Source organism: Lynx rufus, unplaced genomic scaffold, assembly GCF_022079265.1.
Source record: "Lynx rufus isolate CCGP_SWC_20201006 ecotype Redwood Valley unplaced genomic scaffold, mLynRuf1.p SCAF_16, whole genome shotgun sequence".
Lineage (NCBI taxonomy): Eukaryota > Metazoa > Chordata > Mammalia > Carnivora > Felidae > Lynx > Lynx rufus.
Window position 1 is genome coordinate 57,863,122 of NW_025814830.1, and position 26,202 is coordinate 57,889,323.

The following is a 26,202-nucleotide window of genomic DNA, read 5'->3' on the forward strand; positions in this document are numbered from 1 at the left end:
AGAGATCTCTATTTGCGGGGCTCCTGGGTGGCTCAGTCGGTGGAGCCTCGGACTTTGGCTCAGGTCACGATCTCGTGGTTTGTGAGTTTGAGCCCCGAGTCGGGCTCTGTGCTGACGCCTCAGAGCCTGGAGCCGGCTTCGGATTCTGTGTCTCCCTCTCTCTCTGCTCCTCCCCTGCTCACGCTCTCTCTGTCAAGAATAAAGATTTAAAAAAAAAAAAAAAAAAAAAGAATATCTATTTGAGGGGCGCCTGGGTGGCTCAGTTAGGTGTCCGACTTCCTCCCGGGTCATGATCTCACTGTTCGTGGGTTGGATCCCCGCATCTGTCTCTATGCTGACAGCTCGGAGCCTTGAGCCTGCTTCCGGTTCTGTGTCTCCCTCTCTTTCTGCTCCTCCCCTGCTCATGCTCATGCTCTGTCTCTGTCTCTCTGTCTCTCTCTCAAAAAGAAATAAACTTAAAATTTTTTTAAATAAAAAAATATCTATTTGAGATTTAAACACACATGACGTTTGGCTGGGATTATGTTTACAGGAGATAACCCCAAAGAGAGGCTCACACCTGTTTTTGCCAACACCCGTGGGTACGATGGATGAGAAACAACCAGATGTCTCCACTGGGGACAATTAAATAAATGAGCTCTGTTACAGACCGGCATGCTCTGCAGCCCATTAAAGAGAATGAGGTCCATTTGCGTGTAACAGTGTCCTGGAGTAGTGACTAGCCGCAAGGCATGACACAGGGTGTAAACAGGGGGAGGCGTCTATAGCTTTCTGCTCTGAATGTGTGTATAGCTTCAGCTACATTAAAAGCTTTGCTCACTTAATCCTCACGGCCACCTCATGATGTAAGTATTATTAACCCCATTTTACAGAGGAGGCACAGAGAGGCCAAGACCTGGAATACTTTCTAGTATGCTACCAGCAGACTTACGCCAGCGGCCATCTCTGGGACAAGCAATTGTGGATGGGGTTACTTATTTTTGCTCTTTAACCTTTCTTTGAACTCTTAGATCTTTTGTTTTTGTACTCTTAGAATCGTTAAGTCGTCTCAACTGCCATAAGTAAACTGACAAGAGCAACACGGAAACCTTTGTGGGGGTGTGCCCTGTAACTCCCTTTCTAGAGACCTGACACTCTTTGCCCCAAGAGAGAACGTAGTGGCCCGGAGAGAAGGTGGGGGGAAGGGAGTTGTCGCAGTTCCTTCCAGGGCCCCTCCGGGGCCCGTTCCCCATCCTGCCTCCACCCAGACGGGAACTTCGGTGTCTAGGGCCCCTGCCCCTTTCACAAGTCACTTGAGACCCTCAGCCCCTGCCTGGCATCCTGGCAGCCAGCCCTCTCTGAGAACCAAGGTTATCATGGGGACATTGCATACTGGGAACTTCCCTAATGAGAAGGTGACAAGGTCCCTTGCGGCACCGCTAGGCAAATTAGAATAAGGTGCTTCATCTTCAAGGTCCTCATCTACCAGAAAATTGTCATAGTAAATGTTTACATGGCTCATCTGTGGATTCAAAGTTATAACATTTGAAAACACTTAAAAATGATAAAAACACTTGCAGTGTGAGGTATATATGTATCAGGTCAGTGCACGGTCTGATTGGCTGTGCACGGTGCCTTGCCGATCCTGGTGACAAGGCTGCATACTCACCTGGGAGCTCATCTTGACAACCCACGGGGACCCTAGAAAGGCAAGCGTTTGGCGAAAGGCCCTGGTGGCCCATACTTACAGCCTCAGGCTCTCGTCCCCGCCGGCAGATGGAAGGGCACTGTGAGTCTGCCACTGGACAGTCTGTGTGAGAGAAAGTGAGGAGAAGGGTCCTGGTCCCCATGGCTGGAGGTTGCCCTAAGGGGGAATGAGACAGAGGAGATCAGACCCTACAATTGTGAGCCGCTACAGTTCCTCCAACTTAAACACCGTCCCATGAGGTCTGCTTTCCCCCCCGGGGCCCCTCCCCATGGTCCTATCTCTCACTGGGTGACTGAGCCAGCCTGAAAAGGGGCTGCTTGATCTTACCGTTTATCTCCTCTCTAATCTAACTCTAAACGCAGCTTCGGGGCACCTGGGTGGCTCAGTCGGTTGAGCGTCCTACTTCGGCTCAGGTCATGATCTCGCAGCCTGTGAGTTCGAGCCCCGCATCGGGCTCTGTGCTGATGGCTCAGAGCCTGGAGCCTGCTTCGGATTCTGTGTCTCCCTCTCTCTCTGCCGCTCCCCCGCTCATGTTCTGTCTCTCTCTCTCTCTGTCAAAAATAAATAAAACGTTAAAAAAAAAATGTAAACGCAGCTTCTGCACGGCGCCCTGAGTACTCACTGGGCCCTTAGCACCACCATTTATGGGTACGGTTTGCCAGGTGCTGGTGGCCACAGGCAACGTGACCTGAGCAGGGTCTTATGAGAGTGTGTGTGTGTGAGTGTGACAATTCGTGTGAATGTGTATGATGTGTGCGTGTGCACGTATGAGCTTGTGAGTCTGCATGGATGTTAGTCTGAGGGAGTGTGCATGAGTGACTGTTTTAATGTGATCTATGTGAATGTGAGTGTGCACATGTGAGTGTGCAAATGGGTATTTGTTGAAGGTGTGTGTGACATGGGCCTGTATGTGTGCACTTTGTCCCTTAGGGTGTCTGGAGGCAGATCCTGCTACTCTCTTCCCAGCGCGGGTGGTGCTGTGCCCACGGTCACCTTTGTTGTAACACAGCAGCCAGGCTGGACCCCCTGAGTGATTTTGCTCGGAAGCCTGGACAGCCTGGCTCAAGCCCCTCCTTGCCCCCTGGGATGCTGGGAGGATCGTTTTCACTCCTCAATCCTGTGTTTTCATCGCAATCTCAATCCTGTGTTTTCAGTAAAACAGGTAAGAGAACACAGTCCCTCCTCGTCAGCTTCTGGGAAAGATGTGTTGAGATAATGTACGCAAGCTCAGCCGCAACGTGGAGCTGGGCGTCAGAGCATCACATCAACAGAGGGATGTGGCCCAAAGATGAAACATCCAAGCCCCTGCCGTTGTCTACAGCTATGACAACAGCCGAAAATGTGTGGTTCTCCACGCTGTCCTCGTGCAGACTGGCTCGAGTGGAAATGACGCCTGTTCCTGAGTTGATGTTCAGCTGATGGCTGGGGTCGTGCCCTCTCTGGTACCTGAAAGGGATAAACCCTCGTTCTTACAGGGCTGGGGCCATGTGTCCCCCAACCACCCTCCCGGGGCATAATGAGCTACCGGGGGCTGACAAATTTAAGTATTTCCTCCGGCCAGCTCTCCAGGCACGTGGCTGGGTCTCAGCCCTGGGTGCCTTGAGCAGGTCCGAACGGCAGCAAGGCCAAGCCACACCTCCAGTCCTACCTGATTTCCTGAGAGCGGAAGCTGTCTGGGTCCTGGGCCCTGTAGGATGTGATCTCCTGGCCCACACTGATGTCCTTGGGCATTTCCACCATCTGTATCAGGGGTACAAAGACAGGGGCCTCATTCACGTCCAACACGTCCACGGTGACCGTGGCCGTAGAGGTGAAGAGAGATGCCAAGGGCACTGCATCCACCACTGTCACGTAAAGGACGTACTGCTGCGTGGTCTCAAAATCCAAGCCCTGAAGAACATAGCAGAGGGCGGTCAGGGGACTCAGGCACATAGCTTTCCAGGACTTGGCACAGGAGGCCTCCCTTTTGCTGGCCTGCAAGAGCGCTCAGGCCCTGGCTTGCTACCCTCTGCCTGTCCTGAGGGAAGGCCACAGCTTGGTATGGCGGGCTGTGTTCCAAAGATGGCCACAGAACATCACCCTTCGCACGTGCTTTCCTGAGCGCATCACCCAGAAGCGGGGCCCACGTCCCCTTCCCGTGAACCCCAGCAGGCTTCCGTCGTGGTTTCTCCTACTGCAGGTTGCCAGTGTCATGCATTCTGACTTCAAGGCTTTGTCATCCAAGATGAGGCACCCCGCCCTTGCTCACTGGAGCGTGAAGTCAGAGAGCCCTGAGGTCACCATGCTATGAGGAAGCTCATGTGAGCCCCCGGCCTCCAGTCCTGGTCACCTCCAGTCCTGGCCACAACTGTGGGAGAGACCCTGACTCAGAATCACTGAGTCTTTCCTGAATTCCTGACCCATGGGGGTAAAAAACTGTTGCATTTTTTAAGCCACTGAGTTGTGTGTGGGGTGATTTGTTATGTAGCGATAGCGGCTGGTAGAAGGAGCGACCAGAAAGCTTCCATTTCTGAACTTGGTAGCCCAGTTCTCATTTCAAAGAACTGTGGTAGAGGTTTCATATCACCATGCACCCCTGGACTAGTCCTGAGCCAGAACTCCCCGACGGCCACGTGTGTCCAGCCGTGTGAGTGCACTGGGGTAGAAGGCCCAGCCCCTGCCTCAGCGTGGACATCATCCCAGCCACGAATCTCAGAATTCCCTCTGGCCGAGGCTGGCCTGCCCCGAGACCCATTGGCAGGGCAGAAGCGGCCATGACAGGGAGCGCTCTGTGCTGAGCTGGCGCTTGGATACTTCGCACTTAACATAGCAGTGAAGAGGGGGACTGTGGTGAGGGTTTTGGCTTTGCCGCTTACTGTGCAGCCCAAGCAGGTGACCTCACTGCTCTGTACCTCATTTTCCCCATCGTCACCTGTCCATAATTGCAGCACTTCCCTGCTGGAGTGAATACTGAGTGTGTTAGTACATAAACAGCCCGTGGCACTTCTTGGGACCCTGTGTTAGCTCTCTGTTTTATTATCCTGCACAGGGACAACATGGGTGGTGGGCCCTGAGCAGAATTATCTGAAAGAGTCCCCAGATGGTTGGGCCAGGAGTCAGCTGGGATTGGGTCCTCCTGACTTAGGCCTCGGCGCCACCCGCGAGGCATGTGGTTATTCCCAAGGGGTCGATTTGCCGCCTGCTGGCACAATACTCCGGTTTCATGCAGGTCGACAAATGTTCCGGGGCATGTCCTTGGTGGAGCTCTTGATTGTTAGCCCTTCTGTCCCCCAGCCTTGTCGAGATGCCGCCTTTGGCCTTTTCCATGTTTATTCTAGGCGTCCTGGTGTTTTGGCACAAGGAGCAGTAAGTGACTACTCCCTCCCCAGTCACTCCTCAGCCAAGCAGAAGTTCTTGAGATTGTCCTTCTCCCCCATGACTCCTTACATTCCCTCTTGGTTTTTTTTATTTTAATTTTATTATTATTTTTTAAATTTACAGTCAAATTAGTTAGCATATACTGCAACAATGATTTCGGGAGTAGATTCCTTAGTGCCCTTACCCATTTAGACCATCTCCCCTCCCACAACCCCTCCAGTAGCCCTCTGTTTGTTCTCCATATTTATGAGTCTCTTCTGTTTTGTCCCCCTCCCTGTTTTATATTATTTTTGCTTCCCTTCTCTTATGTTCATCTGTTTTGTCTCTTAAAGTCCTCATATGAGTGAGGTCACATGGTATTTGTCTTTCTCTGACTAATTTCTTAGCATAATACCCTCCAGTTCCATCCATGTAGTTGCAAATGGCAAGATTTCATTCTTTTTGATTGCCGAGTAATACTCCATTGTATATGTATACCACATCTTCTTTATCCATTCATCCATCGATGGACATTTGGGCTCTTTCCATACTTTGGCTATTGTCGAGAGTGCTGCCATAAACATTGGGGTGCATATGTCCTTTCGAAACAGCACACCTGTATCCTTTGGATAAATACCTAGTAGTGCAATTGCTGGGTCGTAGGGTAGTTCTATTTTAATTTTTTGAGGAACCTCCATACTGTTTTCCAGAGTGGCTGCACCAGCTTACATTCCCACCAACAGTGCAAAAGAGTTCTTTCTCTGCATCCTTGTCAACATCTGTTGTCGCCTGAGTTGTTAATGTTAGCCATTATGACAGGTGTAAGGAGGTATCTCATTGTGGTTTTGATTTGTATTTCCCTGATAATGAGTGAAGTTGGACATTTTTTCATGTGTTTGTTGGCCATTTGGGTGTCTTCTTTGGAGAAGTGTCTGTTCATGTCTTTTGCCCATTTCTTCACTGGATTATTTTTTGGGGGGGTGTTGAGTTTGATAAGTTCTTTATAGATTTTGGATACTAACCCTTTATCTGATATGTCGTTTGCAAATATCTTCTATTCTGTCGGTTGACTTTTAGTTTTGCTGATTGTTTCCTTCGCTCTGCAAAAGCTTTTTATTTTGATGGGGTCCCAGTAGTTCATTTTTGCTTAGTTTCCCTTGCCTCTGGAGACGTGTTGAGTAAGAAGTTGCTGCAGCCAAGATCAAAGAGGTTTTTGCCTTCTTTCTCCTCGAGGATTTTGATGGCTTCCTGTCTTACATTTAGGTCTTTCATCCATTTTGAGTTTATTTTTGTGTCTGGTGTAAGAAAGTGGTCCAGATTCATTCTTCTGCATGTCGCTGTCCAGTTTTCCCATCACCGCTTGCTGAAGAGACTGCCTTTATTCCATTGGCTATTCTTTCCTGCTTTGTCAAAGTTAGTTGGCCATACGTTTGTGGGTTCCTTTCTGGGTTCTCTATTCTGTTCCATTGATCTGAGTGTCTGTTCTTGTGCCAGCACCATACTGTCCTGATGATTACAGCTTTGTAATACAGCTTGAAGTCCGGGATTGTGATGCCTCCTGCTTTGGTTTTCTTTTCCAAGGTTGCTTTGGCTATTCGGTGTCTTTTCTGGTTCCATACACATTTTAGGATTATTTGTTGTCGCCCTGTGAAGAATGCTGGTGTTATTTTGATAGGGATTGCATTGAATATGTAGATTGCTTTGGGTAGTATCAATATTTTAACAATATTTGCTCTTCCTATTCAGGAGCATGGAATCTTTTTCCACTTTTTTGTGTCTTCTTCAATTTCTTTCATAAGCTTTCTATTGTTTTCAGTGTATAGATTTTTTACCTCTTTGGTTAGATTTATTCCTAGGTGTTTTATGGTTTTGGTGCAATTGTACATGGGATCAATTCCTTGATTTCTCTTTCTGTTGCTTCATTGTTGGTGAATAGGAATGCAACCGCTTTCTGTGTGTTGATTTTATATCCTGCCACTTTGCTGAATTCATGGATCACTTCTAGCAGTTTTTTGGTGGAATCTTTAGGGTTTTCCATATAGAGTACCATGTCATCTGCAAAGAGTGAAAGTTTGACCTCCTCCTGGCCGATTTGGGTGCCTTTTATTTCTTTGTGTTGTCTGATTGCAGAGGCTAGGACTTCCAATACTATGTTGAATAACAGTGGGGAGAGTGGACATCCCTGTCTTGTTCCTGACCTTAGGGGGAAAGCTCTCAGTTTTCCCCCATTGAGGATGATATTAGCATTGGGTCGTTCATATATAGCTTTTATGATCTCGAGGTATGATCCTTCTATCCCTACTTTCTTGAGGGTATTTATCCAGAAACGATGCTGTATTTTGTCAAATGCTTTCTCTGCATCTATTGAGAGGATCATGTGATTCTTGTCCTTTCTTTTATTGATGTGATCAATCACATTGATTGTTGTGCGGATATTGAACCAGCCCTGCATCCCACCTATAAATCCCACTTGTTCATGGTGAATAATATTTTTAATGTATTGTTGGGTCTGGTTGGCTAATATCTTGTGGAAGATTTTTGTGTCCAGATTCATCAGGGAAATTGGTCTATAGTTCTCCTCTTTTGTGGGGTCTCTGTCTGGTTTTGGAATCAAACTAATGCTGGCTTCATAGAAAGAGTTTGGAAGTTTTCCTTCCATTGCTATTTTTTGGAACAGCTTCAAGAGAATAGGCGTTAACTCTTCCTTAAATGTTTGTTAGAATTCCCCTGGAATTTCCCCTGGAAAGCCATCCGGCCCTGGGCTCTTGTTCTTTGGGAGATTTTTGATTACTAATTTGATTTCTTTACTGGTTATGGGCCTGTTCAAATTTCCTATTTCTTCCTGTTTCAGTTTTGGTAGTTTATATATTTCTAGGAATTTGTCCATTATTTCCAGATTGCCCATTTTATTGTCGTATAATTTCTCATAATATTCTCTTATTATTGTTTTTATTTCTGCTGTGTTGGTTTGATCTCTCCTCTTTCATTCTTGATTTCATTTATTTGGGTCCTTTCTTTTTTCTTTTTGATCAAACTGGCTAGTGGTTTATCAATTTTGTTAATTCTTTCAAAGAACCAGTTTCTGGTTTCATTTATTTGCTGTTCTTTTCCCAGCTCTTTAAGGTGTAAGGTTAGGTTGTGTATCTGAGATCTTTCTTCCTTCTTTAGGAAGGCCTGGATTGCTATGTACTTCCCTCGTATGACCGCCTTTGCTGTGTCCCAGAGGTTTTGGGTTGTAGTGTTATCATTTTCATTGGCTTCCATATACTTTTTAATTTCCTCTTTAACTTCTTGGTTAGCCCATTCATTCTTTAGTAGGATGTTCTTTAGTCTCCAAGTATTTGTTACCTTTCCAAATTTTTTCTTGCAGTTGATCTCGAGTTTCATAGTGTTGTGGTCAGAAAATATGCATGGTATGATCTCGATCTTTTTGTACTTGATTTGTGTCCCAGTATGTGGTCTATTCTGGAGAATGTTCCATGTGCACTGGAGAAGAACGTATATTCTTCTGCTTTAGGATGAAATGATCTGAATATCTCTGTTAAGTCCATCTGGTCCAGTGTGTCATTCAAAGCCATTGTCTCCTTGTTGATTTTTTGATTAGATAATCCGTCCATTGCTGTGAGTGGGGTGTTGAAGTCTCCTACTATTATGGTATTACTATAGATGAGTTTCTTTATATTTATGATTAATTGATTTATATATTTGGGTGTCTCACATTTGGTGCATAAATGTTTACAATTGTTAGGTCTTCTTGGTGGATAGACCCCTGGATTATGATATAATGCCCTTCTGCATCTCTTGATACAGTCTTTATTTTAAAATCTAGATTGTCTGATATAAGTGTGGCTACTCTGGCTTTCTTTTGTTGACCATTAGCATGATAGATGGTTCTCCATCCCCTTACTTTCAATCTGAAGGTGTCTTTAGGTCTAAAGTGGGTCTCTGGTAAACAGCATATAGATGGATATTGTTTTCTTATCCATTCTGTTACCCTATGTCTTTTGATTGGAGCATTGAGTCCATTGACATTTAGAGTGAGTACTGAAAGATATGAATTTATTGCCATGATGTTGCTTGTAGAGTTGGAGTTTCTGATGGTGTTCTCTGGTCCTTTCTAATCTTTGTTGCTTTTGGTATTTATTTATTTATTTATTTATTTATTTATTTATTTATTTAATATTTTCATCTTTTCTCCTCTGAGAGAGTCCCCCTTAAATTTTCTTTCGGGGCTGGTTTAGTGGTCACAAACTCCTTTAATTTTTGTTTGGGAAACTTTTTATCTCTTCTTCTATTTTGAATGACAGCCTTGCTGGATAAAGAATTCTTGGCTGCATATTTTTCTAATTCAGCACATTAAATATATCCTGCCACTCCTCTCTGGCCTGCCAAGTTTTGTCAAAAGGTCTGCCGCAAACCTGATCTGTCTTCCCTTGTAGGTTAAGGACTTTTTTTCCCTTGCTGCTTTCATGATTCTCTCCTTGCCTGGTATTTTGTGAATTTAACTATGATACACCTTGTTGATGGTCGGTTTTTGTTGAATTTAAAGGGGGTCCTCTGTGCTTCCTGGATTTTGATGTCTGTGTCTTTCCCCAGGTTAGGAAAGTTTTCTTTTATGATTTGCTCACATAACCCTTGTACCCCTCTCTCTCTCTCTTCCTCTTCTGGGACCCCTATGATTCTGATGTTGTTCCTTTTTAATGAGTCACTGGTTTCTCTAATTCTTAAATCGTGCTCTTTTGCCTTAATCTCCCTCTTTTTTTCTGCTTCATTATTCTCCATAAGTTTGTCTCTGTATCGCTGATTCTCCATCCTTGCTGCCGCTGCATCCATCCGTGATTGCAGCTCAGTTATAGCATTTTGTATTTCATCCTGACTAGTTTTTACTTCTTTTATCTCCGCAGAAAGTGATTCTAATCTATTTTCAACTCCAGCTAGTATTCTTATTATCATGATTCTAAATTCTGGTTCAGACATCTTGCTTGTATCTGTATTGGTTAAATCTCTGGCTGTCATTTCTTCGTGCTCTTTCTTTTGGAGTGAATTCCTTTGTTTCATCATTTTGAAGGGAGAAAAGGAATTAATGAGGTAGAAAAAATTAAAATTAAAAAAATAAAATTAAAAAATTACACACACACACACACACACACAAAATCGAATACGTGATGCTAGATCCTAGGTGTGTTTTGATTGTTGAAAGTGGCTTGATAGGTTAGATAAAAAAGGGGGGAAAAAAAGGAAATCGTTTGAAAACTTGAAAAAATGAATACACTGAAGTAGACTAAAATGAAATGATGGAAGTAAAATAGAATTTGAAAAAAATTTACACAAAAGTAAAGAATATAGTAGAAAAAATTAAAGAAAAATATTTTTAATAAAAATTGAAAATAAAAATGAATTTTTTCCCTTTCTGTTTTCAAGAAAAAGAAAAGAAACAAAAAAGAGAAGAAAAAAGAAAACTGAATAGATGGACCTGCTAACAGATTGAAATAAGACTGAAATTACTTCGTCTTCCTGTAGAAGGCAGACTATGAAGCGCTTTATAGTCCATAAACCAAGCCAGTGGTGAGTCTTGTGTTCTTGAAGAGCGAAGTTGGCCCAGTTGGGCGGGGCTCGCTGTAACAGCTCCGCTCTCCACTAGATGGCGCTGCTAGCCTACTGGGGTGGAGTGTTGCAGGTAGGTGCGAATGCGCATGTGTGGGAGTGGTGAAAATAGCGCCGCCCAGCTATCCAGCCTGTTCTCCCAGATCGGCAATTGCGCACCGGTCCTCTGTCTTCAGCTCTCATCCACTCCCTGCTTTTTCACTCTCCGTGACCAGGCCCCAGTCCGTAACTCTCTCCTGAGTTTTGTCTTAGACGCGGCTGTTTTCCCTGGCCCCTTATTTCCGAAAGATTGCGGCTTTGACCCGTTCCGCCCCTCTGCGGGAGGGTCTCACCGAGCAATGGCCGAATGTCGGCTGCACCCAGGAGCTCCTGCTGGAGCCCGCTGTTGCCGGTACCCCGAGACTGCGGCCAGGTGCCAGGCCGCCCCCCAAAAAGTTCGCGAGACAGTGTAGCAGCAGTGTTTTAGGGACCATGGAAAATCACAACACACACACGTGGCACCAGGCTTCACCCTTAATGATCTTGTTCCAGCACCAGCGAATGTGGCCGTTCTCTGGGGTCTTCTGCGACCAGGTGGCCTCAACAGTCTCTACCAAATGTTCTTCCAGCAGGGGAACCACTTTTTCCCGTGTGGCCCAAGAGCCTCCCGGACTCCACTCTGCTCCTGGGGATTCACACTTCCGACCCGAGCACCACCAGGTATGGAGCTGTGGAGTTTCAGACTCTGCATTCCCCTTGGTTACAGTCTTAATGGAATTTAAACCCTCGCCTTTCTCCTTGTTTAGTTCAGTCCCTGCGGCTGTTTCTAATTTTCCGCTTTCTCTCCAGCTGCTTTTGGGGAAGGGTGCTTTTCCCGTATTCTCCCCCCTCCCCAGTCTCCGTCCTCTCTCTGCCCGCAGAAGCACCTCCCTTCCCGCGGTTTCTCTCTCCCCCAGTTCAGCTCTCCGCGCCGCATCCCTGCTGAATTCTGTGGTTCAGGTTGTGCAGATTGTTGTGTTAGTCCTCCAATCAGTTTTCTAGGTGTGCAGGATGGTTTAGTGTTGGTCTGGCTGTATTTCACGCATGTGAGACACACAAAAAACTTCCATGCTGTGCCGCCATCTTGGCTCCCTCCCTCCCCTTCTTGTTTTTGTTTGTTTGTTTGTTTTTGTTTATTTTTTTATGTTTGAGAGAGAGAGAGAGCGAGAGCGAGTGCATGGATGTGCATGTGCGCATAAGCGGGGAAAGGGCAGAAAGAGAGAGGGAGAGAGAGAATCCCAAACAGGCTCAGGACTGCCAGCAAGGAGCCCAACGTGGGGCTTGAACTCTCCAACCATGAGATCATGACCTGAGCCGAGATCAAGAGTCTGACACTTAATGGACTGAGCTGCCCAGTGGCCTATCTTTTTGTTTCTCTCTCTCTTTTTGATAGTTTATCTTCAGTTTATCCGGGGGAATGGGGAGTAGATGGTTCCAGGCCCCTGTGCCCACTCTGAAGACCACTGTGGCTCAGGGGATCTGGCTTCCTGCCTCTAGGGGTAAAGCAACAGTTCTAAGCATGAGGGAAGGGAGACAAATGTCTCAGATGAGACGACTGCTCAGGCATTGCTCACAATGACTCTGGAGGCCTGAACCCTCTATTCTTGAGCCTCCTGTTCTCTCCCCACTTCCTGTACCACTCACCCCTTCTCAGTGCTTCTGGGGCCCCTCCCACTTTTGGAGGAACCCAAATGAAGACCCCTGTCCCAGTTTAGCTCTCTGAAAACATCCCAGGTTAGTGTTTTTCTGGGAAAAAGCTGTTAATTAGGCAGCATTTCTGAGGTCCAGGGTGATGGCACGGCTGTTTTGACGCAAGGACCGGGGGGGGACCCCATCGCAGTAGAAGGCCCCCACTGGGAAACTGCCTTCCTGGTGTGAGGAGTGTGGTGTCTGCTCCTGCCTTGGTTCAGGGTGGACAGAGCCAATCGATCATGGCGGCCACCTCCTTAGAACTCACACCTACCTTGGCTGTTTTCAAAAGGCCGTTGTTGGTCTCCGGGTCCGTGGTGACAGTGTAGAGGCCTGCTCTGTCATTCAGGATGGAAAACACTGCCTTCCCTGCTGGAGAGCCTGGGGCATCTTCTCTCCTCACCTTCAGTCTCAGTATCCCTGCATCCACCTTGTTTTCAAACACCTGGCCCGTGTACTGCAAGAGAAGGACACAGACCCTCATTCCTGACATCCTGTGTGGGGACCTGGGAAGCAGCCTGTGGCAGCCTCAAGGGATCTTCAGCAGGATGGGCCATGGTAGAAGGGTCTTTTCTTTTTTTTTTTTTTTTTTAAATTTTTTTTTTCAACGTTTATTTATTTTTGGGACAGAGAGAGACAGAGCATGAACGGGGGAGGGGCAGAGAGAGAGGGAGACACAGAATCGGAAACAGGCTCCAGGCTCCGAGCCATCAGCCCAGAGCCCGACGCGGGGCTCGAACTCACGGACCGCGAGATCGTGACCTGGCTGAAGTCGGACGCTTAACCGACTGCGCCACCCAGGCGCCCCATAGAAGGGTCTTTTCTTGAAGCGGGTGTCTGTTGGCCTGAGCGACAGTGAGGGGCACCTGCAAAGGCCCTGCTCAGTACCCTGGATGTGTGCGTCAGCGGTGGGGCTTCCAACAGCTCAGTGTCTGCGTTCACTCTGTGCCAAAGGGACGGGAAAGGTGAAGCCGTGTCTCCTAGCTCCTGAAGCTTGGATCCCAAAGTGTGCATCAGCCGAGGAGGATATGTCCCCATGGCCAAGTGCAGCCATTCCGGGCTCTGTTCTCAGGTTGCAGCCACCGTGAGAAGCTCCTCAGATCCCAGCTGAGGCCATTAGCCCCGCAAGCTCAGGAGCCAAGCGAGAAGTTGGACCTAGAGTGGCTCCTCCAGCCTGTCCCCCGCACCTCGCTGTCAGGTCCCTTCCGACTCAGTCTCCGTGGGAACAAGTGTCTCTGTCTTACATCTTGCACACGAGACTGTTAGGAGGGCTCTGCTGGAACACCTTCCAGGCTCAGGTGTGACCCTGACTCCAGCCCTAGTCACCTTGGGAGGGACGCTGGGTTTATTGCCCAGGACTCTGTGGATGATATGGTAACGTCTACAACTGTCTCTGCATTTCGGTTACAGGGAATTCAGGCATGTGAGCCTCTGCTGTTCTCTGTCTCTTTGTATCCTGGCGTACCTGTCTTGGGAACAAAGGACAGAGAAGGATGGGCTGCCTAATTGTAGCACGTCCAGCAATGGGTTCAAAAGAATTAACTCAATTATTTTTCGGATACATCTTCCAGAGTAGAGACAGTGTGCTCTCTGAGGTCAGACTGGTTCCAATTCCAGCCCATGAATGAATTCCTATTAGCACCTTCCTGTACGTTATTTACTGTGGTCCTCATATACCCCCAGAGGACAAAATCACGCCCCCCCCCTTTCCGTAGATGATAAACACAGGGAGGTCAGACAACTTCTTCTCCATTCAACAAGGCTAACTGATCTGTATTGCTGTCAGGGTAGCACCAGTGGGAGCAGACAGACCCTAATCTGTACTGCAGTTTAGGAGACCAGGGCTACTATCACCTCTGATTTTGGGGAGGGGCACAGAAACACTAAGGTCACAGCTACAGGACTGAGAAGGGGATGCTTGGGACCTAAATCCAAGGCCCACTGCCTTGAGCACATCCCTGGACTTTATGCCAAGGGTCTGGCCCATCTCCCCCGAGAGAAAGCAGCTCAGAGCCTGGGGCTCTAGACACCCAGGTGACCACCCTGTCACCATTCCCAGTGGCCTGAGCAGGGCCAGCCCATGGAATCCAGACCCCATGTCCCTGGGCTTAAGCCAGGTGACCACCAAACAGGTAGGCCTTGGTTAAACCCCTCAAGGCCTGCAGGCTTTGCCTGGAACCTTCCTCATGACTCTCCTATGGCATTGGGCTGCTTAAGAGTGGGCAAGGGGGTCCAGCCTAATGGGGTCAGTGCCAGTTATTCTGTTATTCTCACTGTGTGATGCCCTGCTCTGTAATCCCTGCTACCTAAACAAATTCCAGCCAGGGGTGGCCGCATACCACATTCTGGCTGGTGAGGTCAAAGTGCAAGTCTACCTGGTGGAGGTTATGGTAAAAAGACACCCGGCATGGCTCTTGATCTCTTCCCTCCCTCTTCTAACTGGATCAGTGGTCTGGTGTAGCAGCCACCATGAAGACAAAACTCACAAGCTAAGGAAGATGGAACAAAAAGAAGGAATCTGTGTCCCTGTGTTGCCGCTTGGTGTGCCCGGAAGCTGGGGCCTTCTGTGTCTGGATTGTGTTACATAGAGCAATAAACCAGTCATGGTTTTAAGCCAGTCCTGTTGACTTTTCTGGGTGTGTAGATGAAAGGATGTCTGCCTCAGGAGGTTGAAATCATGCAGGTAAAATGTGTAGACATAAACTGCTCAGTAACTTGGAACTGACAGTTGTTCTTGGTTGGTCTGCACCCTGAGCAGGTACAGATACCTCTGTTTCCCAGTGAGACACTACTGGTGTGACTGCTGCCTGAGTTAGCACTGAGAGCTGGGAGGTTCCTGCCCTACCCTGAGCCACTGGAGAGGCCCACATGGGACTGCCCACTGGGGCCCCACTGTGACACCGCCCTTATCACAGGAAGGATGCCTGTGCCCTGCCCCCGGCTCCACACCCTGTCTAGAGAGTCCTCTCAGGCCATTGCGATGGGGATTTGTGGCTGGAACGCAGAGACTTTGATTCCATTCCAATTGTTGCCTCAACTGAGAATACATAAAGGCACCTGGGACCTTCCTTCCTTGAGGAAATATCGAGGCAGCATCGCCAGGTGCACTGACGTGACACAAAGTGGCAAGAGGAAGGGACAGTCCTAAAGACCTGAACGAGTACAACAATCAAGATGGTGAGATGAGCTGAGAATGAGCTTTGGCAGGGGGTGGCAGGCAATGGGTTTGAGTGTGGTCTTCTCCGAGGAGGAGGGAAGTGCTGAGACAAGGGCATGACTGGCATGTTGAAAGACCAGCAAGGAAGCTCAAAGGCCGGAGCTCAGGGAGGGCCAGTTGAGTAGTGAGGCCAGGGGGATGGGCAGGGGCTTGAGGGCCACAGGAGGGTCATGTGTCCCCTGGGAGAATTTCATCTCCCAAAGACCCGGAGTTTTTGTCTGTGTCATCACAGATGTCCCCATGCCTGGGACAGGACCTGTCCACAAGTAGGTACGAAGTAAATGTCCAATGGTTGAAGAGATAGAATGACTACGCAAATATGCACAGACAGAGTCAGGCTGCAGAGTGAGAATTAAACAGATGTATAAAGATGAGACAGTGTGAGGGAGAGGGACAGACAGACAGACAAGGTGACTTGGATTCCTAGGGGTTTCCAGACACTGTTTTCTAGCCCTCATAAGGCTCAGCTGCCCCCAAGCCTGTCTGTCCCCCACTCTGTTTCTTTACAATAAACTCCTTCTATCCTTTTGCTCATCCAAGTGTCCTGTACCGCACATCCTCAAAGAATCCCTGTGTCAGTTCCTGCCACCTGGGCCCGAGGTCTCTTTATTCTTAACCAGTGGAATGGGGCTCCCCGTGAACGATTGTGCCCCTAGGACAATGACATCTTGTCTGTGTCATGGACTCTGTCTTTCACACTCATCTGCCCATCTGAGTCACCACCTGGCCCAGAGCAAGCAGCCCTTTCCCCGGGACAGGGAGAGTTTCACCTTGGCTCACCACTCAAAGAAGCAAACTTTGGTGAATTCAGATCATCCCCTCCCAATACTGACCCATATACTGACAGTTTCCTGGATTGGGGTCTGATCAATATATTCCCATTCCCAGCACTACACCTGGGAGTCCTGGGTCTCCTTCCGTTATGTGTGCAACACTTATGGGGGCGGGGGATGCTTGTATTTTCCTATTTTCATCAGAGAATGTGGTCCAGAGCGTTCTCAAACACAGCCAGGCTGAGGCTTGAATCATGACACTGCCTGTCAACACAGTGACACATAATCCACTGTAGAACATAGGTCACGAGACATCCATTGACTTTGGCTGGACTTACCAAAGTTGGGCTGAAGCCGGGAGGGTTAGCATTGCTGTGGGTGACTGTGATCACAGCTGTCCCTGTAGAACTTAAGCCTTCACCTTGGAGGTCAGCAGCTTGAATTGTCAGGGTGTATACGGAAGCGATCTGCAGACAAGCAGGGGGCAGTCAGCACTGGGGATGATAGACGCAGGTTTGGCTCATCTACCCAGTGGCACCCAGAGAGTAAATGTGGAATGCCTGAGGCAGCAAACCTGGTGGACCCTCCCTTCCAGTAAATGACTGGCTCCCGGGAGCGACGGTCCTGTCAGGCTCTCAAGGAGAGGCTGACATGCTGCCCCGTACCTCAGCTTTCACCTTGGCTCACCACTCGGAGAAGTCAACTTTGGTAAATTCGGACCATCCTCTCTCAAAACTGACCCAGGAGGAAAGTTTCCTGGATTGGGATTTGATCAATATATTCCCACTCCCAGCACTACACCTGGGAGTCCTGGGTCCCCTTCAGTTATGTGTGCAACACTTATGGGGGCGGGGGATGCTTGTATTTTTCTATTTTCACCAGAGAATGTGGTCTGAATCCCTGGGAAACGGAATCATTTCATTTCGTCAGTTACAGGAATTGTCTTGTGGCTCACATTTCTAATTCACCCCAGTGATACCTTAGGGCTTGCTATATGCCCAGGGCTCAAAGTCAGCCAGGCGGGAGGGGGGGGGGGGGCATCAGCGGGAACCCTGTCTGTGGCAGATAGATGCCTCTTCTGATTGGTTGGTTCATGGTCTAACAGTCAGGAGTCTCTTTTGATTGGTTGAGTGCCTATTCTGACTGGCTGGGAACCTGTTCTGATTGGCTGGTGTCTGCTCCGATTGGCTCACGTTTGTTCTGATTAGTCAGTGTTTGTTCTGACTTGTGCCCGAGCCTTACCAGCTGGGACAAATGTACATTTAACTGCACCACCCGGTAGCCCCTCTTGACCCCTGACCTGTTGGTCCAACCCAGAAGTGAGCACAGCGATGATTCCTGTGTCCTGGTTGATGGTGAGCATGTTGGGGTGAGGCACCGAGGGGTCTTGGCTGAGGTCTTGGCCGAGGGGTCAATGGCCGCATTGTAGGTGTTCTCATGGTCATCTGCGTCCGTTGCTGTGATTTGCATCACGGAGGTTCCTGCAAGGACAAAGGGGAGAAGAGTTGATGATCTCAACAGCTAACAACTGGCAGGGCAATACAAATTAACACAGAAATCTAAAATTAAATGTGTTCTTTTTTTGGTCTATTCACTATACAGGTGACAAAAGTACTTATCAAGTGGTATAAGTTCTAGTTCAAATAATTCACCAAATTATTATAATAATTTACAAATGATTTGTTTACTTTTTCCAGAAATCTTTAGGGCGTCCTTTAAAATTTTTTTTAGTTATTTTTCTTTTTAAAGATGTATTTATTTATTTAAGTAATCTCTACACCCAACATGGGGCTTGAACTCAAGACCCCAACCGAGAACAAGAGTCGCTCATTCCGCTGACTGAGCCAGCCAGGTGCCCCAGGGCATCTTTTTAAAAATGTATTTTATTTTATTTTCTAAGTTTTTATTTCAATTCCAGTTAGGGGCGCCTGGGTGGCTCAGTCGGTGAAGCGTCAGACTTCGGCTCAGGTCATGATCTCGCTGTTTGTGAGTTCGAGCCCCGCGTCAGGCTCTGCGCTGACAGCTCGGAGCCTGGAGCCTGCAGCCTGCTTCGGATTCTGTGTCTCCCTCTCTCTCTGCCCCTCCCCGATTTGTGCTCTGTCTCTCTCGGTCTATCAATCAATCAATCAATAAATAAATGTAATAAAAAATTTTAACAAAAATAAATTCCAGTTAGTTAAAATACAGTGTAGTATTAGTTTCAAGTGTACAATATAGTCATTCAAAAATTCCACACCTCCCCTGGTACTTATCTGGACAAGTGCAGTCCTTAATCCCCGTCACCTGTTTAACCCATCCCCCACCCCACTCCCCTCTGGTAACCATCAGTGTGTTCTCTGTAGTTAAGTCTGTTTCTTGGTTTGCCTCCCTCTCTCTTTTGTCTTTAGGGCATCTTTTGACATGGCTGTCGCTGTGGGATCTTGTCCCTCATTAACATGATACTTCAGGGTGCTGAGATGTTATTAGGTGCTCAAGGGGAGGGTCAGGTGACCATTTCATGTCTCATCTTTCCAGCTGTTCTACTGATCTCAGGCCTCTTGTGTCATTCTTCCTTCCCTGCCATTGTCAGCGGAGTCCCGTCTGGCCACTGGCCACACATCTGAGCTAGAGCCAAGCACGTAAGCCAGGTGGAGGGAAGTGGTGAGAGAGTGGACAAAGGCAGGTGGGGGCAGTGTGTCATGGTAGCTAGAACCAAGCCTCTAGAGTTTGGTCCGCTGAGAGAACCTGAAACAGACCTGTCCCCTACGTGGGTGATCAGGAGACAGCTAGTGCTGGCCAGTGAGCCATGGTTTGTGGTAGGGCCAAAGGCAGCACGAAGATAGAAAATACAGAGAAGAGGAGGAAGAAAGCATTAGTGGCTGTGATGGCAGGCCAGAAGGGAGAAGAAAGCATCCATCATAATGTCATTTCACATGAAACACCCTGTGATTTTTCGGCTTCATTTATCTTCAGTCCGAGAGAATGAGGACCTCAACATCCATTCCCAAAATGTCCGGTTGGGAGTTGTGAGCATGTGGTCCTGTCAGTGTTGCCTGTGATGCCGTCATGGGATCCACAGGTTTAGTGTCATGTCTGGAAGTGTAACAACAGCTCCTCGATGTGTAAGTAAGAGCCTGTTGAAACCAGAGTGGCCCCCTAATCAAGAATAATCAGTCAGATTCGTGTTTGTAGGAGCACGTATGAGGAAATATGTAGGGAGAAATGGAAACTGACGCAGAAAGGGTGTGTCGAGGGAGCTAGGAAGTGAGAACGGCCACAAGGGGAGGAGGGTCTGCCAGTGGCACCAGTTACAGAGATGCAGAGACCAGCAAATGCAGACAGGACATAGAGACAGAATTGAGGCAACCAGTGAGCATCACCTGGACAGTAGCAGACCCATGATTCCTGGACTTCCTTGGCCCCAAAAGGACCTTCTTGCTTTGTGGTCCCTGTTGGCCCCTCTTCGTGGGATCCTTTCCACCTGTAGCCCTCCCCAGTCCCGACTTTTTTGAGCAAGCCTCAGAGGGTTTCTATTGCTTGAAACCCCACCCTAAAAAAATAAAAAAATAAAAAAAAGAAGAAAGAAAGAAAGAAGAACAAGTCATTGCAGTCCTTGATCTGTCCCTTCCAATCTCCAAGTAGAAACTTTCCATGCACTGGAGCCCAGGGTGTGGATTCGTAAGATCTCCTCTGGTTTTTGCACTTTAGTTTCCCAGATTCTTTGTATCTCCCCTGATTTTACTGCCATGTGTCACTAAAGCCCTCCATTGTTCAAATTAACCTGGGTGGGCTCTTTCCATCACAGACGCCTCAAAGACCACCCGGGTGAATTCAGGCGTGTTGTCATTCGGGCCTACCACTGTGATCACAGTCTCCGTAGGCTCTTCCACAGCATTCCCAGTCGAAGACGCAGCATCAAAGAAAAGCTGAAAAGCAATAAAGGTGCAGAAGAGGCCCGCCAGTGGGCATCTGTCCCACAGAAGGCCCGTTGCAGTGAGAAGCCACTTTCTTTGTCTCATGTTTCAGTTACCTGGGAGTCTGAGAAAACAGGACTTATTCCAACCTCGTTAATGTTAGTAAGGGTTGCATCTGTTGTCTCCTCAGTGTCTTCTGGTGTGATGCTCAGGGTCGAGTGCTAGCTGTCAGCTTGCCCACCTCTTCCCTTTTCCCTAGAAATTGGCTCAGCCACGCACATTGCCTCCCACGCAGCTGGATGTGACCGTGTGACCACGTTCTCATGGTGGGATCGTGAGGACTGAGGGCTCTGATTTCTGCAGCACTTGTCTTTGTCCTTCTCAGGTGTGGAAGGTGGACCTGATGGGGAACTCACTTAGACTCTGTGAATGAGGGCAATGACCTTGGGAGGAGAGCAAATTGAGGCTCTATTTGGGTCTTGGTTTCCCTCAGAGGGGTATGGTGGAGAGTCTGCCGGACAAGACACCCCAGAGAGCTGTATTTAAGGGATGCTCAGCTGACATGCATTGAGAATTTACCCAGGACCAGTCGTTGTTCAAAGTGCTTTACATATATTAACCCAACAGCAAAGGGGGTTACTGAGGGGGTCACTACCACAGCCAGGGCTACAAAGTAAAGGAGCGTCAGAGCTGGGGTCTCACCATGAGTTGTTTCGCTCTGGATCCTACACTCTTAACATTTGGAGATTGTCTAGAATGTTCCAATCTAGAGTCACACAATGCGCTCATTCTCTCTGCTCAGCCCTGTCTGGCCACTTTCTCTCCCCCTGCTGCACCTTTGTCTTTGCTGCAAGAGTCCTGTCTTTTTCCCCTCTAGAATGGGACTCTTCATTATGCGTCTTTGTAGCGAACAGCAGTGGCAGAAACTATAACAACAGTCTGCATCTCCCCCCAGTATCGCTGTCTTCCCTGAGCTCAGAAGCTCGCATCTCACAGCCTCCTCACCTTAGTGAGTCTTGGAACTTGTCCACAGCTGCAAAGCTGGTTCTTAGGTTACAAATCCCAGATCTGTACCCCAGCTCTGCTCTGCTCTACCCTCTTAACCCTCCTGTGTGGTACCTGGAATATAACAGATGCTCAAAACATGTTCCATAAGTAACTTCAAAAATTCAGTGGCTGTTTGAAATGTTTAGCAAATGAGATGGCTGCCAGTGCTCCGGCCCCTACGGCCATATAGGAGACACTCGCAACATAGTGGGACTCCTGCTCTCTGTCCAAGGGCATCGTCACCTTTAGCCATCCTGTTTCTCTGTCCATTATAAACACACCACAAGGAGGTTTGTCAGCCCCCATGCCAGTGATGCTGTAGAAAACCTGGATTTTCTTGCCTTTGTCAGATTTGACCTGAAGACAACGCAGAAGCAGAAAAGCAAAAAAGGACCCCAGTCAGGTATGAATCTGTCTCCATAGGGAACCCTAGAACGAAACCAGAGTCCTCCCTTTGCAATACCTGAGCCACCATTTTTGGGAATGGGCCTTTTTCATTCTCTCTGATGGAGATGGGAGGGATAACCCAGTCTCTCTTCTGCCTTCTGAGACCGTAGTGGGCATGAGGGAACATCAGCACCTCCGTCTGGTGCCCAGAGAGAGTACCCTAAACGGACAGGAGGTGAGGGACCACAGCACAGGCTTAACCGTTCAACGAAGCCGGCTCTTGTAAACACCCCACTGACCTGCTGGAGGGTCTTGTCGCCGCGTAGATCTTTCACCACCAACCCCAGCTTCTGAGGTATCTCGGGAGACCCCTCACTAAAAGGCATCCACTGGGCAAGAAGCTGCGAAGCCATTGATGAAGCAGGTTCAGAACACAGGGGACGGTCTTCAGGACAATGCCTGTGGTCCAGCCTGGGTGTCACTACTCGTTGTCTTGTTTCTTCCCAGAAAACAATGGCTTCCGCCTCCACATGGTCTCCAGGCTTTCCCAACACCGTCCTGTGGACAGGAAGGCTGAGAGGGGTGCTCTGAGACATCATGGGAGGGGTTAGGTGGAGTGAACGTATTCTTCCTAAACCCATGAGATCAGAGAACTTTCTTGAGGACTGAATACAGTGCATGTTTCAGTCTATACCAAAACTAGGCTAAACTCTGGTATACAAACTCTTTCTGGAAACACCTTTCACGTCCACCGACAGGGTGTTGGTTCAACCACAGCCCAATCCCGGACATGACGTAACAGTGAAAACTGCAAGCAAGGTGTTCAGGATATTTTGTGAAGGGAAACAGGCAGGTGAGAAAGTTAGATAAAGTAAGATAAAGAAAGTAAGATAGGGGCTCTGGAGGGTTTGGAAAAGAAAAACGTGCAAATATCCAAGCGTGCGTGCAGTTGTTTTTGTTCGATGAACAGAAAAGCTGTAACTTGCTGTATTAATTGATATTCCCTCTGAAAAATGAAATTATTTACTGGGTGGTTTTTATTTTCAGTATTTTCTTAACTTTTATTTATTTTATTTTATTTACTTATTTTTTTAAAAAAATCTTTATTTATTTGTATGCACAGGGGAGAGGCAGAGAGAGAGAAAGGGAGACATAGAATCCAAAGCAGACTCCAGGCTCCGAGCTGTCAGCACAGAGTCTGATGCAGGGCTCGAACCCACAAACTGCGAGATCATGACCTGGGTGGAAGTCGGATGCTTAACCGACTGAGCCACCCAGGCGCCCCGTATTTACTTATTTTTTAATGTTTATTTGTGTGTGTGAGAGAGAGGCAGGGGAGGGGCAGAGAGAAAGCGGGGACAGAGGATCCGAAGCAGGCTCTGTGCTGGCAGGAGCGAGCCCGAGCTCCATGTGGGGCTCAGACTCAGGAACTGCTAGATCCATGACCTGAGCTGAAGTCGGATGCTCAACCAACTGAGCTACTCACGTGCCCCATTATGTTTAAAGATTTTATTTTATCTTTAATTTTTTTTGGTTTATTTATTTTTGAGAGAGAGGGAGAGAGTGTGAGTGCGGGAAGGGCAGAGAGAGAGGGAGACACAGAATCTGAAGCAGGCTCCAGGCTCTGAGCTGTCAGCACAGAGCCCGACGCGGGGCTCAAACTTGTGAACCGCGAGATCACGACCTGGGCTGAAGTCAGATGCTTAACCAACTGAGCCACCCAGACGCCCCTAAAGATTTTATTTTTAAGTAATCTCCACACCCAAAGTGGGGCTCAAACTCAGGACTCAAGAGTCACATTTACTACCGATTGAGCCAGCTAGGCATCCCTGTGTTTTCTTAACTTTAAAAATCATAGCCACTGCATATTTTCAGAAAAAAACAACCAAGTTGTTGCTGTGAAGTATGAGAGCAGGGCACCTGGGTGGCTCAGTTGGTTAAGCGTCCGACTTTGGCTTGGGTCATGATCTCAAGGTTCCGTGAGTTCGGGCCCTGCATCAGGCTCTGTGCTGGCAGTTCTGAGCCTGGAGCCTGATTAGGATTCCCTGTCTCCCTTTCTCTCTCTGCCCCTCCCCTGCTTGCACTCTGTCTCTCTCTCTCAAAAAATAAATAAACATTAAGTTTTTTTTTTAAAGTATGAGAGCTTGCAAAATAAAATCTTTTTTTTTTTTTTTTCCAACGTTTATTTATTTTTTTTGGGACAGAGAGAGACAGAGCATGAACGTGGGAGGGGCAGAGAGAGAGGGAGACACAGAATCGGAAACAGGCTCCAGGCTCTGAGCCATCAGCCCAGAGCCTGACGCGGGGCTCGAACTCACGGACCGCGAGATCGCGACCTGGCTGAAGTTGGACGCTTAACCGACTGCGCCACCCAGGCGCCCCGCAAAATAAGATCTTAAAGTGCATGTATCAAAATGTTACAGGATTTTTCTCTGGGTGATGAGATTAATAGCCTCTTATAAAAAAGTATCTTAAAAAACTGTCTTTAGTAAATTTTAAGCAGTTTAATAATCTTTGAGGACAGCATCTGTGGGTGACATTACTCCACAGTGATAGGTCTTGTTTCAGATACTGGCTGGGTAATAGGACTGGGGCCAGATGGAGTGGAGTCTGAGAATCGAAGACCAATTTAGTAAGTTTCAGATAAGCTTACTCTCCTGTGTTGCTTGGCTTCTGGTTAGGCTTGTCCTCACCCCAGATGTGGAGAGCGTTCTGCGGTTCTGGGTTCTTTGTCAACTGTCCTGGTGAGTGATGCCCTCACCTGCCCAGCTATTGTTCCCAAAGAAGCCGGTAATGTCCCTACCTGGATGGCAGACAAGCAGAGCAGAAAGCAGGTGGGGCCGGCCATAGCTGTGGTACGTGCTGTGGTCACAGAGTGGTGTGGGCCAGAGGCCGTTGGCCACACCGTTCTGTTGCCTCAGCTGCTGACATCCTGTGGCCCAAGGACTATTGACCTACGCGTCCATGGCGATCACAGTGTCAGGGGGAGGTGCTGGGAAGCCAGCAGGTGCAGAGGCCCACCAGGTGTCACAGGAACAGGACAGTGGCCTCGGCTAAGGGCTTCTCCGCTGTCTACCAGGGAACAGAGACTTGGAATCCAGTGGATGTCAGTTAGCAGTCATACCTCTGAGCCTCCTCGTCAAAATGAGGATGATGGCCACCGGCAGCTGGCGGTTGGGCAGGAGGGGGAAATTAACACTTAGCTTCATTGCACGAGGTGATCTGGGACCTCGTGAAATAGTGAGAGCAAGGCCGAAGCCACTTTGGGCGTCATACGCCGTAATTTTCACAGCACAGGTCAACCCTGTTCTGTGAAGGTGGGAGTGCACAAAGGTGTGGTAATGAGAGGTAGGTTTTGGGGGGCCATCTTGCAGGCTGGTGGCCACACTGGCAATGAGGTTTTGCTGAAGGGGAGGAAGAAGGAACAGTCCTGTCCTCATCTTGAAGTGATCAGCTTCCCAGAAGAGTTTCAGGTCAGTTCTGGTGGGAAATGGAGGCAGGAATCACCTGGCAGCTTGGGGCTTCTCCTCCCCCTATATTGTGAGCTCCTCTGCCAGCATTATTCCTAACTCTGCCCCTTCTGCAATGGCTCATGCTAAAGTCACAGAACATTGAGGGTTGGGCTGCTTTCTCAGCATGAGGCTTTACAGGGAAGAGAATTGTCCCCTCTTCCTATAGGGAAAGAAAGCCACAAATACTCACCTTCCCTTACAAAAGCATAAGGGACTAGAGAAAATAATAATGAATATTTATTATTGAAATCCACATAGTTTATGTAGAGAATGTTCACAAACCAGGCACAGGGAGAGGGACAGAAGGATCACTGTTGGAAGTCATGGGGTTTGGGTGCCCCCTGGATGGCCCATACTCCTTTTGGTATCTCCTGTAAAGTGTGGGACTTGGGATTTAGCCTCCATGAAGCCATCCTGTAGGAACTGGACTGAGATGCATACGATTCCTCAGAAGCAGGAAGCTAACTCCTGCAGGAGGGATGTGATAGTGGCTCTCGTTCATTGTGCTTCCTAGAACACCATTGCCTCCTCTTTGTATTGGAAGTCAGTTCTGGTTCTAAGAAAAGATGTCAACATCCCCGCTTACCCAGTGGTGCATGTAACATGCTTATTTCATGTTCCCTTGCAGTCTTGCTACTTCCACCCATTGTGTCCCTGGGAATTGTGTGCTCCCGGGGCGGGTGGATCTTGCATGTGAGTGGGTGGCCGTTCACTTGTGCATATCTGCCCTGCTCACGGCATGCTCCACTGTCCTTTCAGACTTCACTTACCGTGCACAAGTCTAAAGATAAAATAGTTAAGAATTTCAGATGACTACAGCTGTGCATTAAACCATATGGGGCCCGGGCACAAGGTAAGTGTACTGTAGAAGCTGCTGAGCCATGGGCTCTGTGAACATTGTATGCAGATGGGCCAGTGAGTGAGATCAGAGACTCACTTACTGTACGTCCAGTTCCTGCGGATGCTGACCCCACAGTCTCTTCTCCGGAAGGGCCGGGTGAGCGTCTGGGTTTACAGGTTATTGTCGGTACTGCCTGCC

General features: G+C 48.2%; 1 protein-coding gene across 1 annotated transcript; it reads right to left on the reverse strand.

The window, feature by feature from the left end:
* Positions 1 to 2,946: 2,946 nt before the first annotated feature.
* Positions 2,947 to 24,860, reverse strand: LOC124510785 (cadherin-1-like). The gene is given in 12 exon segments (XM_047077430.1): positions 2,947 to 3,133; positions 3,336 to 3,577; positions 12,609 to 12,791; positions 16,663 to 16,791; positions 17,625 to 17,720; positions 17,723 to 17,805; positions 20,085 to 20,229; positions 21,466 to 21,621; positions 21,728 to 21,871; positions 21,951 to 22,052; positions 24,455 to 24,513; positions 24,776 to 24,860. Coding segments are annotated over 12 exon segments (1,611 nt in total).
* Between the last annotated feature and the right edge of the window lie 1,342 nt (positions 24,861 to 26,202).